The sequence below is a fragment of the Porites lutea genome, chromosome 1 (genome assembly GCF_958299795.1).
Source record: "Porites lutea chromosome 1, jaPorLute2.1, whole genome shotgun sequence".
NCBI classification, from domain to species: Eukaryota; Metazoa; Cnidaria; class Anthozoa; order Scleractinia; family Poritidae; genus Porites; species Porites lutea.
Window position 1 is genome coordinate 45,199,042 of NC_133201.1, and position 21,369 is coordinate 45,220,410.

Sequence of the window (21,369 nt, forward strand, 5' to 3'; positions counted from 1 at the left end):
CAAAATCCTTCTTTTCCAATTTTTCTTGCAAAGATTTGATCAAGCTGTTTGAATCATCGCTTGAACGCTTTTCTAACTCTAGCTTTCTTCTACGACTGGTCTTTCCACCCGAAATTTCCATTGATTCAGCTTTTGATAATGCGTCTTGTAAAACTTGGACTTCGGTTTTAAGTTGTCGAACTTTGCTCTCGTTCTCTGCACGCACAGTTTGCAATTCCTCTTCCAAAATTTTAACCCGCGTGTTTGAGCGTGACACGGTATCGTACCGATCTTGAGCGCTTTGCAAATCTCTTTCTAAATCTTTGATTCTGTCTTCGTACTCCATTCTAAGTGCATTATATTTTTGTTCCACGCATCGAATTCTTTTGCTCGCATCCTCATCTTTATCCTCAAGCTCAGCTTCCAGTTTTTTCACTCTGTTTTCTAAGAATGCATAAGTCGGGGATTGTTTGCTAGGGGACTCTGTCGTCACAGCTTGAGCGTGGCCTGGTGCCGAGGCAGCCGCATATATTAGAGCGGGAAGGGAGTTCGGATAGCGCCGCTTAATGATTTCTTCCATTTCACGGACCTATAAATATAAAAAAAGTGTTACATAAAATGGGATCGAATAGATATTTGACGCAGACAATAATTTGCTCCCACTTCCAAAACAATACGAGATTTTTTATAAGTCGTGTAAACACACCTTTTTTTACTTCTCGAACTATTTCTTTACTCTTGGATCACAGTTTCACTCATTCAAAGTTTCATTCTTTTCAATTCTTGCCATTTAAATATAATAGTACGGGTTATCGAGAGCACAAATATTTCAAGGTCCCCTTAAATTTGCACGTAGACAATGGGCCACAACACCAGAATCAGTAACTGTTTTATTTATGGAACGGGTTGGAATGGCAAGCTTGTCCAATACAATGCTGGGAATAATTGATTTTACAGGGCCAACGTTATAACTGTTGACCCAGCAGTTTATATTGTCGCCGAGAACCAAAACAAATTTTGCAAAGAGGCTTGACGACTAAAAGCGCTTTCCAAAAGTCAGAACTGACCTATTCTGAAATTTTTTTCTAAAACCCATCCCAGCCATGGACACCTTTTTTTAAAAATAAACTGCCTTGGCTGGATTGCCCTGATTAATAGTGTAATTCTCCTTACTGGGACTGGACTGGTCGGGCCAGCCAGTTGTGACAATTGTTAAGTGCTCTAAGAGACTCCAACTAGCCAGAGGCAGTTAGCTGTCAGCTGTTAACAAGCCCGAAAAGGGAAGCTATCCGACTACAAAAACACTTCCGACTACAGTCGAACCCCGCTTTACGGACACCCTCTTAACCCTTTCACTGCCAAATGTGGCCAAAAGCAAATTTCGACCAAATTTCCAAATTTCATTTTCTAAAATTTTGAGAAACAAATAGCATCAGGTGAAAGTACGAGCAGAGAGCTTTCATTTGAATGGTCACATCATAGCATTTCGTCCACAGACTCAAAAGTTAGAGTCACCTTACAAAACTCTATCAAACACTTTGGCAGTGAAAGGGATAATACGGACACCTCATTTTATTACGGACAGTTTGCTTTGTCCCTGTGGAAAGAAAGCCCTTACATTTCCTCTAAAGTCAACCCGCATAATACGGCCTCCTTCTATGGTCCCCTCAGTGTTTTTACTAACAGGGTTTGACTGTAGTATCCAGAACAGGATCTGGACCCCGGGCGACAGGGTTGAAATCCAGCACCCTACAACACTTGGACAAGTTGTATCCTTGAAAATTCACCTGTCTCTCCAAATCTTGTATTCGTTTGGCATCAGTCGCTCTCTCCACTCCCCTCTGTTTTTTCTCCGCCACTGTCTGGCCGTGTTGGGCTTGTAAACGAGCTACAGTCTCTTTCAACTCGCTAATCTCTTCCTCTTTCTTCTTCAGTGTAAGGGCATCGCGGTCGAGTAGGGCCTGGTTCTCAGCATACCATTTGAGTTTACTGCGCAAGCGCTCCACCTCTGTCGTGTATCTACTTTCAAGCTCAGCTATTTCTCTGGCATTCGAGCCTGCCAACAAACAAAAGGTTACAATTAGTACGATATGACAATTAGAACAATAACAATGGAAATTTCCCACGCCCGGTGACTTCTCCATTTCTTAGCGGTATATAAAAAAGGCAAACAGTTCAAAACGATGTAGATACTAGGATTTAGGTGAACTAATTGGGCCGTTTATAATAGAAGACAAATAAAGAAAAGTAAAGAAAGTAATATGACGGATGAAGCCAGAGAAGATTATATTGCAATTATTTAACGCTTGCACAATTTTTCTACGTCATCACAAACGCTGATTTGTGAAGAAAAGGAGAAAACTCAAATCTAACTCTCGGCATAAAAAAACAAATAGCACAGCATGGTTAAGGTGTTTCGATACATTTTTTCAGAGGCCATACCGATATTTTTCAATCACTTTAAAAGTGTTTTTTTCTTGCCCGATCGCTATAAAATTTTCACCAGCAATTGGCGTTGGATTGAAATTTGTAAAAATGTAGTTTTAAGCAAAATCGATATTACTATGACAACAATAAACAAACAAAATGGAAATTGATAAAAGCCGAATTTTGCGCAATCTAGACCCGCTACTAAAAATCCAACACTAGGATCTTAAAGTTTGGTGTTTAGCAAATAACCTCCGCGAGAAGTAAAAAATTCTGTATGTTTGAATTCAAATAAAACGTAAATATATTTCAAACCTCGTATTTTCAATAGCCGAGATAAATTATTTAATAAAAAAGTTTAAAATAACTTAAGTTAATCTTGAGTAGCTTCAGAATGTTACTTAATATCATATTTCGATGCTAGGAAAGTTTGGTGTATTTTCATTCTTGCGATCTTAAAAAACCAACCTGCTTTTTCATCACCTGTCTAAGCGCAACTATATTCTAAATCTTGACTTTTAGCGCTTTTTTGTATATCTCTGAAACTACTCGAACGAATTCTTTTAAAATCAAATCCCATAATCTTCATGATGTGTGTAATAATGTCTGAAACTTTCATTAAGATTGATTCACTTTAACATTTTGAAATTTCAAGACGAACTTAGCCTACGAGCCGGCCAAAAATCTGCGTTACAAATTCACTGTTTTGACGTTATGCTAATGTTTTCTAATTAATGCGCACGGTACATACCTCCATGCCCAGTACATTTCAGTGTGAATTTTATTGCATCTCATTAAATGATAACATTTTCGCTTTTGACTTCTCAATTTTTCACCCGCTGTTTGACGTTCCTCTAAAACTACATGCAAAGGAAACGAAACAAAAAAAGGAAACAGTTACTAGTAAGGCTCTTATTGACGTCTGTTCTCAAAGATATTGATTATTCTTGTGAGGATGTTTTTGTTCTTTGTTACACGTGGAGCCTTTAATCCATTTGGTGGAATTGCCAAAAGACTCAAAAGTCCTCTTGTTCCATGTTTAGCAAATACTTCATTGAGTTGCTGTAGACCAATTCCTGCCTTCGCCAACTTTTCTTTTATTCCCTTAGAGACAGGCAGATCTTGAAGGGAAATTACTGTCCTGCGTATAACAGATCGTTTGGAAATGTCATTTTTCACCTCTTCCACGGTACGTAGATTGCCATATTTCACGAAATTCTCACCAGGAATCACAGCTAACAAAACCTCTGACAAGGCCTTACAATCCCCAAGCGCATCATGCGCATCAAAGTCTGTAGCGAAGAGGCTATTATACAAACTCGGAAGACTCAAGCTTCGGCTTTCTTTGCCTTTTCCTTTTAACTCATTTAAACTCGCAAGGACTTTCAAACTGTCTAAGAAAAGAACTCCCAGACCTTCTAACCTCTGAAGAAGGGAATGCTTTGCCAATGAATTAACTAAAACTGGGAAGTCAAAACCATCCCCGTTGTGGGCAATGAGCACCATTGTGGAGCCACTCGATGCCTTCTTTATTTGTTCTAAAAATGTAACAAAATTATGAACGGCTTGTTCTTCGGAAATGTCAGAAACTACGACGTTGCCTTTAAGAAGGACCTTCTTTCCACCAGAGTAAGTGGTGGACAGTTTATTCACTTTTGTTGCATGAGCCGATACGTTATTGTCGGGAACAGCGTAGGTACTGAAAGAAGAATGATTATCTGCAACAGAAACACAAGCGATTTGTACTATTTCACTGTCGCGTTTCAAGCTTGTCGTCTCCAGGTCGACGGAAAAATAGGAGAACACGCCGTCTTTTTCAACTGTCTTAGACTCTCTTGACGAGGATTCAATATCAAGGTTACTGCATATCTCGTCTATCTCCTGTTGCGACATACTTTTCTGTAACCCATCGATAATCCCTTTCGTTACAGTCTTTCCCTCTTCAGTTACTCCAATACCAGTTCCATACGTGCTTCCCTCGTTTCCTTCTAGTAGTTCCTTCTTTCTAATTTTCATCTTCTTCAGTTCCTTCCTCCTTCTCTTCACCCCAGGTTCCTTTTTACGTTCTTGTTCCCTCTTTCGCTTTTTCGATTGCCTTGATACAAACACTGAGGTTACCTTTGACTCTTCTAATCCAAGGGCTTTCGTGGTCTGGGTCAGATATCCATAGCCCTCATTGAACTGACACACCCCTGACGCCACACGGAAATTTAGGCTCTCTGAACTTCCGTAGTGTCTTATTTTGGGAGCCTTAGTTCCTACGATTCCATTAATACATTCATTTGCCTGGCTTGAGCCACAATTCGCAAGCTTTTCACACCATTCGTCTGTTTGAAATGGTTTTACCGCACTTTCTATCGCAGCTCGAAGGTTTTCATCTGACAACGGCTTCCCTCCTGGCAAATCTTTAAACTTGTAGTTGGACGGATCTTTGAGAGCGCCACACCAGCTTACGTCACATTTGCAATGATCGCCAAATGCGTGGCACACCAAGGAGTTTAGTCCTTGCTTTATCTTCTCTGGTTCTCCTTGTTTAGTTGAAATGCAATATGCAAACAACTTTAGAAAATAATTAATAATTACGGAAGTGAGACCCTTAACAGTCTTTTGTGCACTGTACAACCGACTTCCCAGTGTCCTGGTTGCATGGTTTTTGTCCGTTTTCTTCGCCGTCTCGTAATTAACTCGACATTTGACATGACTTTCCGTTGTTGCGTCTTCGTCACCGCTGTAAGAAGAATACTTAAGACCATGATTTGTAGCATTGTTGAAGCATGCCACCGCTATTTCAGGCTCCATAGACTTTGAAGAGCCGCTGTGATTTTTTCTGCAGTTATGAGACACTGCGTTTGATTCACCAGCAATCTCACATTTGCGGCAACGTGTAGATCTGACGCCATAGTCAAGAACTTTTCCGGTGGACTCTCCAATCACTGTCCCAAACCCTGTTATCGAATCTCGTGCCTTTCCGCGCTTCTGCCACGCCCCGTCATATGCCACTGATATAAGTGCGTCCCCATTGCTGTCTACCATGTCAGATTCTGCCTTCTCCTTCGCCCTGTAACGTGCGCAACTTTCCTGACAGACACTCTCAATGGCTGATCCAACTTCACGCTCCCTTGCTTTGAATGTCGCACTGGTCATTGCGCCAACCCCAAGTATAGATAAATTGGCTTTCAAGTGACTTTGCCCCTGACCAGTGTGAATCATTGCCAATGCTGCCCTTGAATTCAATGTGACTGTTTTAGGGCCTCGTCTCCCCGTTCTGTGAGAATGGTATGGCTTGATCTTGTTGTCTTCTTTGCAATCCTTGCACTTAACATGCAAAACCACACCAAGTCCTATACGCATGGGTGTCTTGCATATGTCGTCGAGTGATAATGGTCCAGCATGGCACTTTTGGCACTGCCTTAATCCTTCACCTAATAATTTTAGATTAACGATGTAATTTTCGTCTAATTCTGGTAAAGTTTGAGAACGTGCAGAGGGAAGTTCCATGCTCTCTTGGCGCGATGGTTGTTGTGAGCTTCTTGGCCCGGCTTTCTTCCAACGCTTAGCTCTGAGGGCTCGTAAGCACCTTCTTCTGTATTCCAGAATTTTGATAACTTTTTGTTTCTCCTGATGTCACCTTCCTGTTTTTTTCTTCAACAAACTTATCATGACGACTAGCAATATTTCTGGCAAACTGTTGCCTTTTCCTTTGCAAATACTTTCTTACCGCAGGCATTTTGAAAACACCAACCGAAGAAGAAAAACATGCGGCTTAATTTTTTACGAAATATTCTGTCACACTGAAATGTACTGGTCGTGAAGGTATGTACCGTGCGTATTAATTAGCAAACATTACCATAACGTCAAAACAGTGAATTTGTAACGCAGATTTTTGGCCAGCTCGTAGGCTAGGTTCGTCTTGAAATTTCAAGGTGTTAGAGTGAATCAATCTTAATGAAAGTTTCAGACATTATTACATACATTATGAAGATTATGGGATTTGATTTTAAAAAAATTCGTTCGAGTAGTTTCAGAGATATACAAAAAAGCGCTAAAAGTCAAGATTTAAAATAAAGTAGCGCTTAGACAGGTGTTGAGAAAGCAGGTTGTTTTTCAAGATCGCAAGAACGAAAATACACCAAACTTTCCTAGTATCGAAATATGATGTTTAGCAACATTCCGACGCTACTTAAGATTAACTTAAGTTATTTTGAACTTTTTTATTAAATAATTTATCTCGGCTATTGAAAATACGAGGTTTGAAATATATTTACGTTTTATTTGAATTCAAACATACAGAATTTTTTACTTCTCGCGGAGGTTATTTGCTAATCACCAAACTGTAAGATCCTAGTGTTGGATTTTTAGTAGCGGGTCTAGATTGCGCAAAATTCGGCTTTTATCAATTTCCATTTTGTTTGTTTATTGTTGTCATAGTAATATCGATTTTACTTAAAACTACATTTTTACAAATTTCAATCCAACGCCAAAAACTGGTGAAAATTTTATGGTGATCGGACAAGGAATAAAACACTTTTAAGGCGATTGAAAAATATCGGTATGGCCTCTGAAAAACTGTATCGAAACACCTTAACTGACCCTTAAACTGACCTATTATAACACGTAAATTGCGCCTACCAATTAAGAGAGAAATTAATAACCAATAAGATCAGGCAAAAACGCGTTGGATAGGATAAGATAAGATAAGCGACTTTATTTAACGAGGGTTACACCTGACAGAAATTAAAACTCGCTCCAACTCCAGCTTCCATTGAAATAGTTCATGACCATCCACCACTTCCTTAACCCATTGTTCCCACTAACTTGTCATTTGGGTGGAATGCTGGGTTAGGGGAGAGGTGGGTGGTCAGTTTCCCCAGGAGCGGGGGGGGGGGGGTACTCTTGATTTCAAGTGATGAGGATGTTCGAGTGGGGGCAAAAATCAAAACCCCAAAAAATTCTTAGGGCTTCCAACAAAACCCCCAAAAAATCCCTGGACCAAAAATTAACCACCAAAAAACCCCTGCCAACTGGTGTTTTTAATTCTACTTTGTTACGTTTTGGAACGATATTCTGAGGAACTTTCCACCTACTCCTCCCCTAACCCAAGGTTAACACTACTTCTCACTTATGGCAGGGGTAGGTGTGCAATTTTCCAGAATCTTAAGATGATCTGTTCACGCTTGGAATTGAAGTCGCTAATAAAATGAATTCGTAGAATGACGTCGCGACTATCCCAACTCGCTCAGTTTTTCAAAGGTGGGCGAGTTGAATTCGTAAAGAAGATAAAGAGAGATTCTTAGTAGCGGTTTCACGTCCCTTATAATATTCAATAGAATGACGTCGCGACTATCCCAACTCGCTCAATTTCGTTTTTACTTAACGTCTGGGTAAGTAAATTTCACGTTATATTCGTGCCAAAGAAGACAAAGAAATGTTCCAAAGTGTGACGCGCGTCCAGCCTTGTCCTATTGCTTTCAGACATAGCATATCTTCTTATCCCTCTATTGCCGTCACCTCGTTCCCAGGGTCCTCTCCTGCCATTTACTTACGCACTTACCTACTTTAATCTCTGCTCACAAAATATACATTCCATCATTAGGAACAATAAAAACTTGTACACTAACGGATGTTTACTTACCAACTACTTGACTGCTTTGTTTCACTGCTGCATCTCGTTCGCCCTCCACACCCCTGATACGATCCTCGAGTTCACTCTTAGCTCGCCTCAGGCCCTCCGCTTCCTCCTGCACATCGTTCACTCTTCTCCTCAGTGTTCTCATCTCTGCTGTCAGCTGAGAGATTTTATCCGCTCCCAAACTGGCAGAGCCTGGGGCGGGAATGTCTCCACTTTCACGTATTTCCACCTTTTCTTTCAGATTTGCAAGTTCAGATGCTGAACAAAAGAGGAACGGTTATTCAAAGAGGGTATATCACGGTGAGTTCCACATTTTTCAGTCACGATAAGCTGAAATTTCAACTATTAAAGTATTTTCAGTCATCATTTCTCAAGTCAAGTCAAGTCAAGTCAACTTTATTCAGGCACGGTAGCCCTATCAGCCATTGGCTGGTATCAAAAGGGGCCCTGCTTAAACTACGACTACACGATAAGATTTTAAAAATTAAAAAACTACGTAAAAATTATGTACAATGATTTTCACAAGTGAATAAAAGGGAAATTAGTTAGAACTCTTAAAGAAAGATATAAAATAATTATATTGAAGGGAAAACAAAGCATGATCTTTTTGTGGTCATTTTTCGGCAACAGAGTTGACAGTTGGTCCAGTTTTTTCAAGTTGCAGTCCGTTTAATTTCCATCTTGGTCATCGAAAGCCAAAGACATACACTTTAAGGCAAATTAGTTGAGTAAATTTGAATACAAAAACCGTTTTCTTTGACTCAAGTGCGTTCTAGGGTTTTAAAGTAATACTAGAAATTCGTGACATAAGTCCTTTACACGAAGCTTTGCTTTTAATGTCAACGTGTTATGACTTTCAGTGCACCTCCAGATCTGTCTATTTACGTCATGTTTTTAGTAGGCATATACGTCTGTGTAAAGTTGGCCAAATCAAACAAGAAGTTTTTTAACGTGCCAAAAACCATTTAAGAACACTTTCATAATATCGTTTGTTTTTTCTTTTCAATCGCTATAGCGAGTAACCAAACCATTCCCACAAGCGAGTGTTTAAAAGTGGGGCAAATCTAACATTATTACCTAGCTTTTGGTTTTCGCTGAACATTCTCGCCTCGTTGGCTTTTTCCTTTGCCTGCATTTGTTTGAGTTCTTTATAAAGCCGCTCATTTTCCTGTTGATATCCTGTTAGAAGCTGTTCCTGCTCGCGGACCTCTTTCTCCAGTCTCTTCAGCTCTTCTTCTGATGCAATCTGAGACGAGAAAAAAAAAAAATGATGAAGCATTTACAACTGAGATGCATGCAATTCAAAAGTTACCGTCGAAAAATCATGACGAAGCTTATCGTGAGTGAGAGCATTTTGGATTTCTTCAATTTTTTCTTATTCCTATTTGGGAATAAGTGAATTGCAGGACAAACCTTCATAAGAACGGATATTCTTTCTGAAATTTAAGCGACCGTTTCTTAAAATTAGCATATCCTCTTTTCTTCTCAAGTCAGTAATAAGTAACCACCAATGAAATACCAGGTGAGCTTTCGCACGAAAACATGATATCTTCACAAGTGAAAAGATCACAGTTGCCATGGCTACATGATAAACCGCGACTTTCGCAGTAGAAAAAAAAAATGTTATACTGAAATGACTTGCCATTTCATTGGTTTGTTAACCATAATTAAATAATACGACAGGGACCTCAAGCCACCGAGAACATTGAATCGGCTAGTTTTTTAAAAAATATTATTTGAAACTAGCCTCAAACCTCAAGATTTCCTCCAGCCGCTACTTTCCTTCTGACATCAGCTTCCTTCTCAGTCTCGTTCAGCTTGGACTGCATTACAAAAAGTTCTTGTTTCAGTTCATGTATCTGACTTTCATATTCCAAACGGCTCCTCTCGTCTCGTCTTGACCACTCCTTTTCACGTGACGCCATTTCCGAGATTAACTTATCGTTTCTTTTCTTCTCGTCCTTCCATGCCATCTGCCAGTTCTCCACCTCCGCTTGCAAGGCCTTCTCGCGGGAAGGTCGGTGTCCATCGGAAGCCATTCGGAACGATGTTCGGGAAACCGATTTAGCAGGCTCGTCCCTAGACCATCTTGCCGCTGGTGGCTCTGTGTTTTCGCTATCGGGACGGACAAAATGTTTTAAATAGTTTGCGAAGGATTCTACAGACGCGGCGAGTTGTTTGGCGGACGGGCTGGATTCCATCGTTTTTGATTCAAGGTGAAGCTTTTTACTTGCTCCAAGCGATTTATTTGTCTGAAAGAAGCAAAAAAAATAACGAAAGTAAATAGACTAACGGTAAGGTGAATTATTATCTGGTTTGTAATTTTTGAATCTGGCGATGAAAATTTCACTATTTAAATAAGAGATTTTGGGAAGATATATATCTGTTTTAAGTTATTGTATATAATCATAAACCCCTCCAAACTGTTCAACTGCAACTATCCATGTTTACATTATGATAGAGTATTGTGTTGTGTCGCTGTTAAGGTGCAAAAAGGTAACAATAAATAACACTAGCAGGACTTTGCATGAGCCACAGCGTAATTTTCAGGGAGTTATTATAACTCCAAAAATGGAGTAAAAATTTTAGGTACAGGATAACCCTTTTTGGGGGTTACTTTAACTCATAATCTAACTCCGAATTTGGGGTAATTTTTACTCCTGAAAAAGAGTTTTTTTTAATCCTAGTCTGGAGTTAAAATAACTCCGAAATTGGGTTATTTTTACTCCTTACATGGGTTGTTTTTACTCTTTTTGGAGTTAATTTAACTCTGAAAGTGGAGAAAAAATTTTAGGTACAGGATAACTCCTTTTTGGGGGTTATGTTAACTCCTCAATATCTGGGGTCAGTTTTACTCCTGAAAAAGAGTTTTTTAAACTCCTTTTTGGAGTTAAAATAACTCCCCAAAAAATAACTCCAATGTCAGAAGTTAAATTAGCCCCACTATAGGAGTTATTATAACTCCTTGAAAATTACTGTGCATTTTAAGCGCTTTTGCTTTAGTAACTAACGCACCTTTGTCCTCGTGCTTCTCAGCGTAGGTGTGGGTGACCAAGAGGGAGCTGACGAAGGCGATGGTTTGAACAGATGACTTTTTTCCACCGAGGTACTCCCCAACTTTCCTTTTCCCTTCTTTTGCGCTGGTTTCTCTTTTATCAAGCTCGTTCTTCCTGATCTCTCTTTGTCAGCCTTTGATGTTCTCTTCGCCGTAACTTTAGCCTCAGTACTTTTCTTGAGACTATCTTTCCCCGCGCTTCTTCTAGCGCGTGCTATATTCTTGATGCTTTGTAAACTTTCCGGCGGAGGGGTATCTTCGTCTTCATCTTCATCCTCCTGATCTTCCTTCAACTCGCTCTCCAACAAGTTAACGACGGGTTGCAGACTGAACCCACGTTCATCTTCCGCGGCTGTCTGCAGGTCAATTCCTCGACCATCTTCCACACTGACTGGCGGCGCGTCAACAGCGGGTTTAAGGTCTAATCCTCTTGCGCCGGTAGCCGGCTGGAGACTGAATCCACGGAAATCCTCTGTAGGCTGTAGGTCAAACCCTCGACCTCCTGAGGTTACAGCAGATGTCAGGTCAAGGTCACGTGGCTCCTGTGCGCCACCTTTCATGTAAGCGTCATCAACAGAGGACATAACACTTGAGCCAAGGTCTTGGATTATACCCTGTGCCGATCCCTTAAATCCTGAGTTGTTCTTCACGAGCTTTAACCCAAATCCTCTTTCATTATCCACAGAGATAAACGAACTTGTGTCCTTTCCCTGTGTTGTAATGGCAGCACTACTGGCCTGCCAATCATCCGTCACAACAACTGGTTGAAGGTTGAATCCACGCGCTCGAGTTTCTCCTTGATCGTTTTTCTCAATGACAATCTGTCCTTCTTTGGACTGATCAACACCTTGAATGACACTGGAAGTGGGCGGAAGTTCCAAATTGCCTGGAGAAGGAATCTCAAAATTTAGCATGAAAGTGACAAAAAATCTCCTTAAACAGAACGGGAAAATTTGATGGTAACAGTGTCAACACTTTCAAGGCTCTTGTCCTCAGAAAAATAGGTAAAAAGAGCAACAAAGAAATTAGTTTAACCCAAATTGAAAGCGACTTAAATTTTCATTGACGCGTTGTTCATGTGCGAAGGCGGATCAGCGGTCAACCTTTGCAGGTAACAATTATACTCCAGCAAATAACGGACTGACTAGAGAATTTTGGCGGGAAACAGTTCATTGTCAGATGCCATGTGACCTACAAGTTGCCATGAAAACGCACCCTTTTGAGGAAAACATTCCAGTTATATTAAAGTTTTCATTATGAAATTAATTTTACCTGAGTATCTTGAACCTGTACCGGTTACAGTAAGTTGAGCGGCTTGAAGTGCAGCTTGAAGCTCGTGAATATCTCTTGTACTCCCACTTGCCTCATACTCAGTTCCTGTTCTTAACATTGAAGGCACTTTTCCCTCCGGGCTTACTTCCTCCGCGGTGGCTAAAAACGCAAAGAAAATGCAAACACACACGAACTTGCACGGTGTATATCGTTTATCGATGTGCGCCAAAACGCCCCGGAAACAAAAATTACCCCACTCCTCCCCCCCCCCCCCCACCTCCCCCGCAAGTTGAATGAAATAAGACGCCTTGAAACCTAGCCGGCGTAGCAGGCGTAGGTTTCCCCCTCTCCCTCCCCTTTTTGCGCCTGCCACGCAGGCTACTTGAAACCTTGAACGTTTGACGCGCGCGTTTTAGGAACGAAAATTTTAAAATCAAATTTTTATATATTTCCAAAAACGTTTAAAAATGTAATTTGACTTTACCAGAGAAACGATATACATGCAGATTTCTTACCGTCAGGAGAAGCCACAACTTGTTGTTGTTTTTTCTGTTGGGAAAGAAGACTGAGGGCTGCTGCAGGTCTTTTGGTTTCCAAAGTAGAATCTAGCGACTCCATCAGAGAAACTGGTTTTAAAATATAAGTAAAATTTCAAAACGTTTTTTTTAGAGTCAAGACTCATCGGAAGTGGGCTAATTAATGTCATGTGTAAATGTAATGCTGTGGATGGGAGGACAACAGTGCGTTTCCTCTTAAAATTTAGTTTTGGGGAAATGTAAACTCGGACGTCAGCATGCAATTTAGAAAACTTAATTGAAGTAATGCCATGAAAGACGTTGTTCATCGTGGTTAATGCGTGTAAAGGGTTTCGTTTATCCTTTGTCTCACGATGGTGACTTAGATATTGATCGCGACGTTTCGACTGCGTCCTGCAGGACTTCATCAGGTGATGGTGTCGATTTACTGAGTACGACTATATGTGCCAGTCGTACTCAGTAAATCGACACTAATGGTTCGTCTCCTGAAAAGTTCGACGTTTGGTCTAGCCCTAAACCCACAACAGTAAAATCGTCTGTTCTGCCCCTCTTTTTTTCTTCTTTGATCAACTACTCAACTACCAAGCATAAAAATTTAGTATTAATTTGTGTACATACCTTTTGATAACAAGCTCGGTTTGGCTGCTTCTGGAGGTTCCTGGTATAAAAAGTAAAAGCGAAACGTAGTCAAAAGTAAAAGGAAAAAATACACAATGAGCTTTTTTTCAGATCTACCACAACGAGAGGCAAAAACAAACAATAATAAAAAAGCATTGGAAATTGTCTGATCAGAGGATAATTTAAACGTAAAATACAAGTTACCGCTATCAATATCATACCTATCGTTTAACCAAGATTTCCGAAGCCTTATATTCCGCGCAACTTCGAGAGACAAAGTATAATAGTATTTATGTTACAGGTCGCAGTTATATTTAGGTTAAAATTTTTTAACCTAGTTGAATCTCATTTTCCTAAATTAGGCTAGGAGACAAAGGAAATTGAGAATCAACACGGGTTTAAAAAAATGACCTGAATTTCATTTTGACCTGTAACATTTACAAAAACTACCAAAACCTAACGACAAGAGGATTTCCAGGAGGCCTTTCACAAAAAACCCCACTTTCTTTAAGTATCAATGCATTTAACGCGAAAGAAATAATTGAGGAATTGAGGGCAATACTTTTTACGTCTCCAGTAGGAGACGGGACCGCCATTTTACGTGGTCATGCGAGCCTCGTAGTCTGACCGCTTGCAGGGCAAAGGCAGTAACTTCATTCTCAGTTATTTTGAGACCCTGAGTATTGGTCCGGCCCCGGGGATCAAACACGCGAGGTTAAGCACCTGAGCACTGAGCCCACGATGCACTCTGCTTAGAGTGCACGCAGACAGTGGTTTTCAAAAAACGAAATTCGTCTACGTCATCACTGACGTCATACAGTACTTACGGGAGCTGTAGGCCTTGGTGGACCTTCAGTATCGAGCAGTTCTGCTTCCGGAATTTTCTCATCTTCAAAATTATCACTGTATTCTTCATCTTGTTCTTCGTTATCCTCCACAGCATCATCAACGGCTGTTCTGTTCATTTTATCCGCTGTTCCTACACAAAGTGAAGCATTTTAAAAATGCAGAAACTCTCTCTAGTTTCTTAGAATAAAAATTGTACCACAGGAAATAACAAAACAAAACAGGGGTTGATTTCTCTAATCTCGGTTTTCAAACAAAAAAAATAATGTAAATTCATTTTCGCCAATTGTTTGGCTTGGTTTACACCGTAAGTATTCTGGAATATGAAGTGCCTGGTTTTTTTCCAGCGAACGAAATGCTTACGTCGGTGACAACGCTCTATCACAAGGCGGTTACCAGCGGTTTACAGACGTGTATTTTAACTCAAACCACCGGCAGCCAACCAGATCGTCGAGATACAAAGATGCCGCAAACAGGAGGTTACAGCTTAATTTCTAGACCTCTCTCTGTAGTCAGGAGGTTTCAACTCTTCATCCACCCTTGTAAATACTAGCCGGCCAATCTGCCCCCTGCCGGTTGGTTTTCCCAACCTATTTGTTCTTACATTAGGTTGTAGGACGACAATGATGAATGTTAAACTATTTACCAAAACAGTAGATAGCAATTTTTTACGCGTTTCAATTGGCTCCCATAACTCAGAATATCCATAGCTATTCACTGCGTGGTTAGTTGGCGAGTCCAATCCACATTTACTTGCTTTTCGTTAAAATTTGAACTTCATAAGGAAGACAACTCTCTTCGGAGGAGAGTTAAAGATGAACCCGGGCTGAGACAGAAGAGTTGATGCTGTAAAGAAATGTATCGTGTATGGAAGCAAAAACCTTGTCCTCACCGGTCATATTGAATATTGAATCCCCAAGCTCAGCTCCTGTGGCTTGTAACCTGTCATCTTCCCTCCTAATATAGAAAAATACAATGTAAACATGTATATAACCAATCGACAACAATTCTCCATGATCTGTACTCTTATCGACCATACAGATGACGTTAATATGTTCCAAACTCAAGTGGAACCACAAGCTGAAGGTGAGTGGTTTCATGGCAAAGTTTTGAACATTTTGATGTCATTTTTATGGTCGATAAGATTAAAAGACAAATTTTCACTTATTAATTTTACAAAATATCCATGAAAAGGGAAGTACATGTAATACGTACAAATACAAATTAACATGACCTTCTTTCCTTGTGCATTACTATTAAAATCTACATTGCACCTGAAAGTGCATTCCATGTCATAAAAAGTATGTCAGATGAAAATGAAGCATCAATGCAACTGAAATGTGGGAAAAGCAATCTTCCGTTACTTTTGTTATCATCTACAAAAGCCAAAGATCTTTGTTTCTTTGAAATTCCAGGCGATTTTGAGGCCAAAGGAAGGAAAGACCTGAAATAGGCCCTTTGCAGCTCGCAGTTATGTGACCGTCAACATGAGGAAATTATTATATCTTGTGAAATACTGTAATTTTTACAGGGGACGGGGAACTTAAAGTGGCTACGTCACAGAATATTGCTGTTTTAAGTCAATTCTGTAATGAATTCACTACTTAGTGTCTTTACCCATATAAAAAATGCTCCTGTACGGTTATGAAGTAGACATCAAACAAATCTCATAAGGGAGCTTTAGCCATACTAATTTCTTTTGGTTATTTTTGCAGGCATAACACTAAAACTTGAATAACAAAACTGGACCATTGGTTTTTGGAATTCAATTGATGCGGAAAAAATTTAGCTTTTTAAAAAAACGGCAAACAGCATGAGATAGATAGCCCCTTTATAGGAAGTTTTGGTAGGGGTTTGCCCCCAAGGCCTTCAAACACTGAACCTGTTTAAGACAAAAATGATTCATTTCACTAATCTGTTTAAGTGTACAGAACATTTTTCAAGACCCTTATTCAACTCATTATGTATACAGAATTATATTACACAAATCTTTCAAACTAACATAATACAGTTAGATTTTACACATCCTACCTTTCTTGGGTAACTGACTCTGAAGTTGAAATTTCTCCAAGTTTTTTCTGATAGTCAACAGGTGATGACCCATCCTCAACATTGTAAAAGAATTTCTCTTTGTCAGCCAGTTCGTTCATTGTTTCCAGTCCCATACTGGTAGGTTTGGTGGTGGCAAAAGATTGGGGGACTGGAGGAGAGGGACTAGCATCTGTTCCAGTTTTAGTCTCATCTGATTATGAAACAAATTAAACTTAAAGCTTGGTACTAAGCAGACAAGTTGAAAGCCGTGTTGAATTAAAAAAACAAAAACAAAAATAAAATGGCACACATTGAGATTCAGAACAGGTTTTTGGCAAAATAAAAATGCAACAGTGGTAATTAAATATTAATGATTCAGTTTGACATACACTTCTTGTACAACGTGCACATGTACCTACAGTGTACAAGATGTGAAGCAAAACAATACATACCACTATGTGTAAAGGTATCCTCAAAGTCCTCAGATCCAAGCCTAACAGATGACGGTATAAATATTACTAAGCTACATGGAACATATCATTTTCATTTTTGTGGTTGAAGTTTGTGGACATGAATACAAATGATTTTTAAAACAGTGTATAACTTAAGTGAAACTCTCAAGACATAACTATGAAAAAACAAATGGAGGGATTCCCTGACAAAAACTCACAAGATATTTAATTTTGCAACCTTCCTACAGTAATTTGAAATGAACTACTTTTATACTTGGATAATTTTTTACACTGTCAAGAAATTTAAAGGGTTGGAGGGCCAGTCCCTTAATATATACCCTGGACCAGTACCAGAGGTTTTTTTCAGAAACCCTGCATGAAAAGTCTCTGGCACCCAAGGTAGTCCTTTGAAAACTTGTTGTTGTGAATAATATTTATTTAAAATATCAGCTCAGATACAATGTGACAGAAAGCTTCAAACCTTTTAAGAATCTCTTCAGCAGGCAGTTTTGTCTTTTCTGTAGACTTGGCAAGTCCTGCAGTTAGGATTCATATTATATTATGAGAGTGCATTTAAACATTAGTAAACACGGTAATAACATAAAAAATTAAGGAGTGCATTAATTTCATCCATTCTGAACAAACACAATCAATGTTTTGGTATTGATGTACAGTATTTGAAAGTTTACCTTCCTCAAGACTGTCTCTACTGATTGACAAAGCTGAACTGTCAAAATGACTCCCAGCAGAAAGAGCTGTTAGTGAACCCTTGGCAGAGTGTGGAACTGCTGTAGGAACAATTGGAGTTGCAGCCTAGGAAGATTGAATTTATGTTAAAACACTTCTGGATACCATAGAGATGAGATAGCTTGGTGTAGAGTAAATGCATGGAATGCTAGTGTCTCGACTCTACTAGGGGGTTGGGACAGAAATAGGACAGAAAACCAGTAATTATCATTCTTAACCGATGCATCCGGGAGTGGAGGTAGGGGGGGGGGGTTACTCCCTATAATGACCTATACAGGGAGGGTCCACCCAAAAGGGGTACCTTTTTTAGGCTTCAATGAAAAGGTAGGCATTTTACTACTGTAGTTGAAGTATAATGAAAGGATAGAGAAATCTGTCATTTTGGTCTGTAAAAATACCCAATAGAGCTAACAGATGCATTCTGGTTTTGTGATTTATTCATATTTTAAAGACAGTGTATTTACAGCATGCTTTAAAAGGGACGCAAAGTTTCAAATTAGGTATGTCAAAGGGGTTCCATCTGCCAATAGAAGGTACACAGAAGGAGTATTTCTTCCGTCAAAGATGGTATATAATGTAAAAGGGTAAAGAGTTGGACCTCTGGGCAGAGCCTCCCTAAAAAAACTTTGTTCAGTACTTCCCCCTCCCACCCCCATGCAAGATAAATGATCTCTACTATGCTCTAAAAAGTGGAAATAAACACTGACAATTTTTCTAAGAAATTTTTGCACCCTATCTGTGGTTTATCATCGTGGGTGTGTGCTAAATCAAAAATAAATGAGGTTCACCATTCTGTAAAGCTTTCACCCACCCGCATATAGGGTGATTACTAGTAGCCATTTTTAGAGAAAAGTTCAATGCACAATCTTCTTACATTGTCTACTGCATCTTGATTGTGATGTTTGAGTTCTTCTTGTTCTTTGACCTCTGACTTCTTTGGTTTCAGCCAGCTCTGACGAGTAGCTTCTCTTTTATCATTGTCATCCTCATCATCTTCCTCGGCCCACCAAGGCATTTGATCTCCAACTGGCTTTGTCTTCAAATCAGGAGTCTTTATCCGTGGAGAGCCCATTGATGACTCATCTGACATGGACTGCGAGGATGAATTGAAAAACAATATAGATTAGTTTAAATTGAAGGGAATGTAAAGATTTCAAGTGCATGCAGCATCTCTAACATTGGGGTATGTAAATTCAGTACTGCCAAAAAGTAAGTTCACAAGCACTCGAGTGACTCCAATCCTCAAGACTTGAATCTTGATCCTCAAACTTTCGAGGATCGAGACTTGAGTTTTGAGTCCAAAGTTTTGAGTCAATGTCCCTTGACTAATCTCTTGAGGAACAAATTCATCAAATAGATTGCACTCCGTTTGCTGTTTTAAAGGATAATTGTGAAGTACACCCTGCGCAAATGGCTTTTGCAGTGCATAATTATTATCTTCTCAATTATCACCTTGCTTATCACTTCCAGTTGAGACTGTCAATTTAATTTTGAGTAGTACTGTATAATGTGGCAGGATCATCAAACTGCACAAAGACTTTCGGGGAATCACCATGTAATTTTTAAGCATTTTGCCTATGTCAAAGCTTGCTTCTATTCAATTGACATTTTGTAGGACCCCATACGTCCCACACACATGGCTCCCTTTCTTAAAACCGTCAGCAAATCTTGATATGGCCAGGTGTGACAAGGGATGCACAAAATAATATGATGGCAGATAGCCATAAAATAATACAATGATTTCGGAGCAGCTAATGCAACACTTGCAAACCCTAGATGGAGAGCGAAAGTGAAGTGAAAGTGAAGACTATTTTTACAACTTGAAGTCACAAAATGCGAGATAACAAAAAATTACAAATCATGTTTTACAGTCTGCTGGAGTTTTTATAGAATGACCCAATCATTACAAGATAAAGTGTCTTTCTTGTCATTTCCATGATACAGCTACATCATAAGTTATCAAACAATTGGGCTACTTATGTGGGGAAAAATAAGACGCATCTTATGAACTTCTTGTATAAATGGCACAAAAAAATGTGTTCCAGCTTAAATAAGATGCAACACAGCTATAAAGAGACTCCTTATATGCTTGTATTAATGGTACAGTTTATGTCTTACGAAAGCCTTATCAAAACACACTTTGCAAAGCATACATTTGTCTTTCTTAGCTACAAGAAGCAATGAAAATGTAAGCAAAATTACTACCCAGTGCAAAAATGAAAATCATGACCACTGAGTGACTTCCCCACTTATTCCAGTCAGGGAGGTGAAGACCATGATTTCTAGCATATCCCCTGCTTTCTGGGGAGCAAGAATGGAGTGTGTTTTAAGTGAAAGGCCCCGCATTACCCCGGTCATCCCCGATGGAGGTGGGGGGGGGGGGGGGTGGTCCAGGGGTTTCAAATGACTGGTCCTCAATATAAAGATAAGATGAGAAACTACAAGTCTGACAGATCATAGAACTTTGGAAAGCAGCCTTATTTCAGGTTTAATTCCTCCAGAAAATATTAAGCTTAAATAAACTTACACCTTTTAATTGAAGTTAAGCTTACATGTAAAGTTTGCTTACCTCATTTAGAAACTTTTCAAATTCGGCGTCCAAATCGATATCCTTCTTTTTAAAGCGATCTCGCAAATTTTCCCACCGATCCGACATATCTGAACCTGAAGTTGATCTTGCCTTTTTCAATGTTCGAAACACGTTATGCAAAGAGAACACTATGCGATCTGTACCACACCAACATCTGCCGCCATCTTTTCAAAGTGAGATATGTCAACAGCTTCGTAACCAAGCCAGCAATTTAACCACAGGGTTGCCAGGGTGCGTCTTCGCGCGTCGACAGTCCGTTACTTCTTTAGTTCCGTTACGGACCCGTTACGTTATTCCCCGGGTATATCACAAACCAATGGAATCCCGGTTATCCTGAATTATTTATACTTTATTTTCAGTCGCAACTGCATGACTTGTATCTTTAACTGTGATGATCTTCTCTCTATTTATATCTTCATTCCGCGGTTCAACCTTTGATAAAGACAGTCAAAGTTTTATTTCCTATTGGAAGGGGAAACTGTTGTATTGTGGATAACTATTTTATTCTTTTTACCCCAGTCACAGACTGGCTCGTTTGTCATCGGGCCCTTTCTTTCGGAGTACTTTTATAAAGAGCGGGGTGAACGTGAATAGGCCAACCGATCGGCGGATTTTGAATTTTTTTGCCCAGGTTTCGGATTCAAAGCGATATTTTAGCGGATTTCCGGATACTGCAATTGCAGCGGACTGCGGATTCATCCATTTTTTGGGCCCGGATTTTAGACTTTTCATATAATAAAAATATTTTTGCCCGGATTTCGGATTCAGGGCAAAATTTTAATGGCGGATTTGGTTACTAAATATAACGGATCGGCGGATTTGCATCGGCTCACTCCCCTCTATAAATAATTGTTTTCGACATCAATTTCTACTGTATTCTAATGTGCTTTTTTTCCATTATTGATTTATTATTTAGGATTTCTGTTTTGTTTGAGATATTTTGCTTCAGATATTTGAGGACAACGATACCATAATTTTATATACCTACCACTTAACAACATTCGGCACAAAGTGAAAGCACAGCAGTCAAAGGAGTCGTAAAAGGTTATTTTTTCCTTTGTTGCGCAGCTAATGCATTTCCGAAGAAAGACATTTATCTTGTAATTTTGAACGAGGAGAGGACTTCCTACAATGAGTAAAAAATATTAGGCCCTTATTTAATGAATCTCACCTGGAATCACATTAAG

The 21,369-nt window shown here is 39.5% G+C and overlaps 1 protein-coding gene across 1 annotated transcript in view; it reads right to left on the bottom strand.

The window, feature by feature from the left end:
* Positions 1–20,349, bottom strand: part of LOC140952543 (centrosomal protein of 162 kDa-like) — a 22,845-nt gene extending 2,496 nt beyond the window's left edge. Inside the window, exons 1-17 of the mRNA XM_073401970.1 lie at positions 20,162–20,349; positions 18,467–18,685; positions 17,535–17,658; positions 17,327–17,381; positions 16,846–16,886; positions 16,394–16,604; positions 15,255–15,319; positions 14,344–14,495; positions 13,517–13,556; positions 12,878–12,988; positions 12,363–12,521; positions 11,051–11,976; positions 9,790–10,287; positions 9,113–9,281; positions 8,039–8,293; positions 1,767–2,035; positions 1–568 (exon numbers count right to left, since the gene is read on the bottom strand). The exon at positions 1–568 is cut by the window's left edge and continues 452 nt beyond it. Of these exons, the coding sequence (XP_073258071.1) occupies positions 1–568; positions 1,767–2,035; positions 8,039–8,293; positions 9,113–9,281; positions 9,790–10,287; positions 11,051–11,976; positions 12,363–12,521; positions 12,878–12,988; positions 13,517–13,556; positions 14,344–14,495; positions 15,255–15,319; positions 16,394–16,604; positions 16,846–16,886; positions 17,327–17,381; positions 17,535–17,658; positions 18,467–18,685; positions 20,162–20,248 (3,949 nt within the window). The 5' untranslated portion in view covers positions 20,249–20,349. The remainder of the gene's footprint in view (positions 569–1,766; positions 2,036–8,038; positions 8,294–9,112; positions 9,282–9,789; positions 10,288–11,050; positions 11,977–12,362; positions 12,522–12,877; positions 12,989–13,516; positions 13,557–14,343; positions 14,496–15,254; positions 15,320–16,393; positions 16,605–16,845; positions 16,887–17,326; positions 17,382–17,534; positions 17,659–18,466; positions 18,686–20,161) is intronic.
* Positions 20,350–21,369: the final 1,020 nt, after the last annotated feature.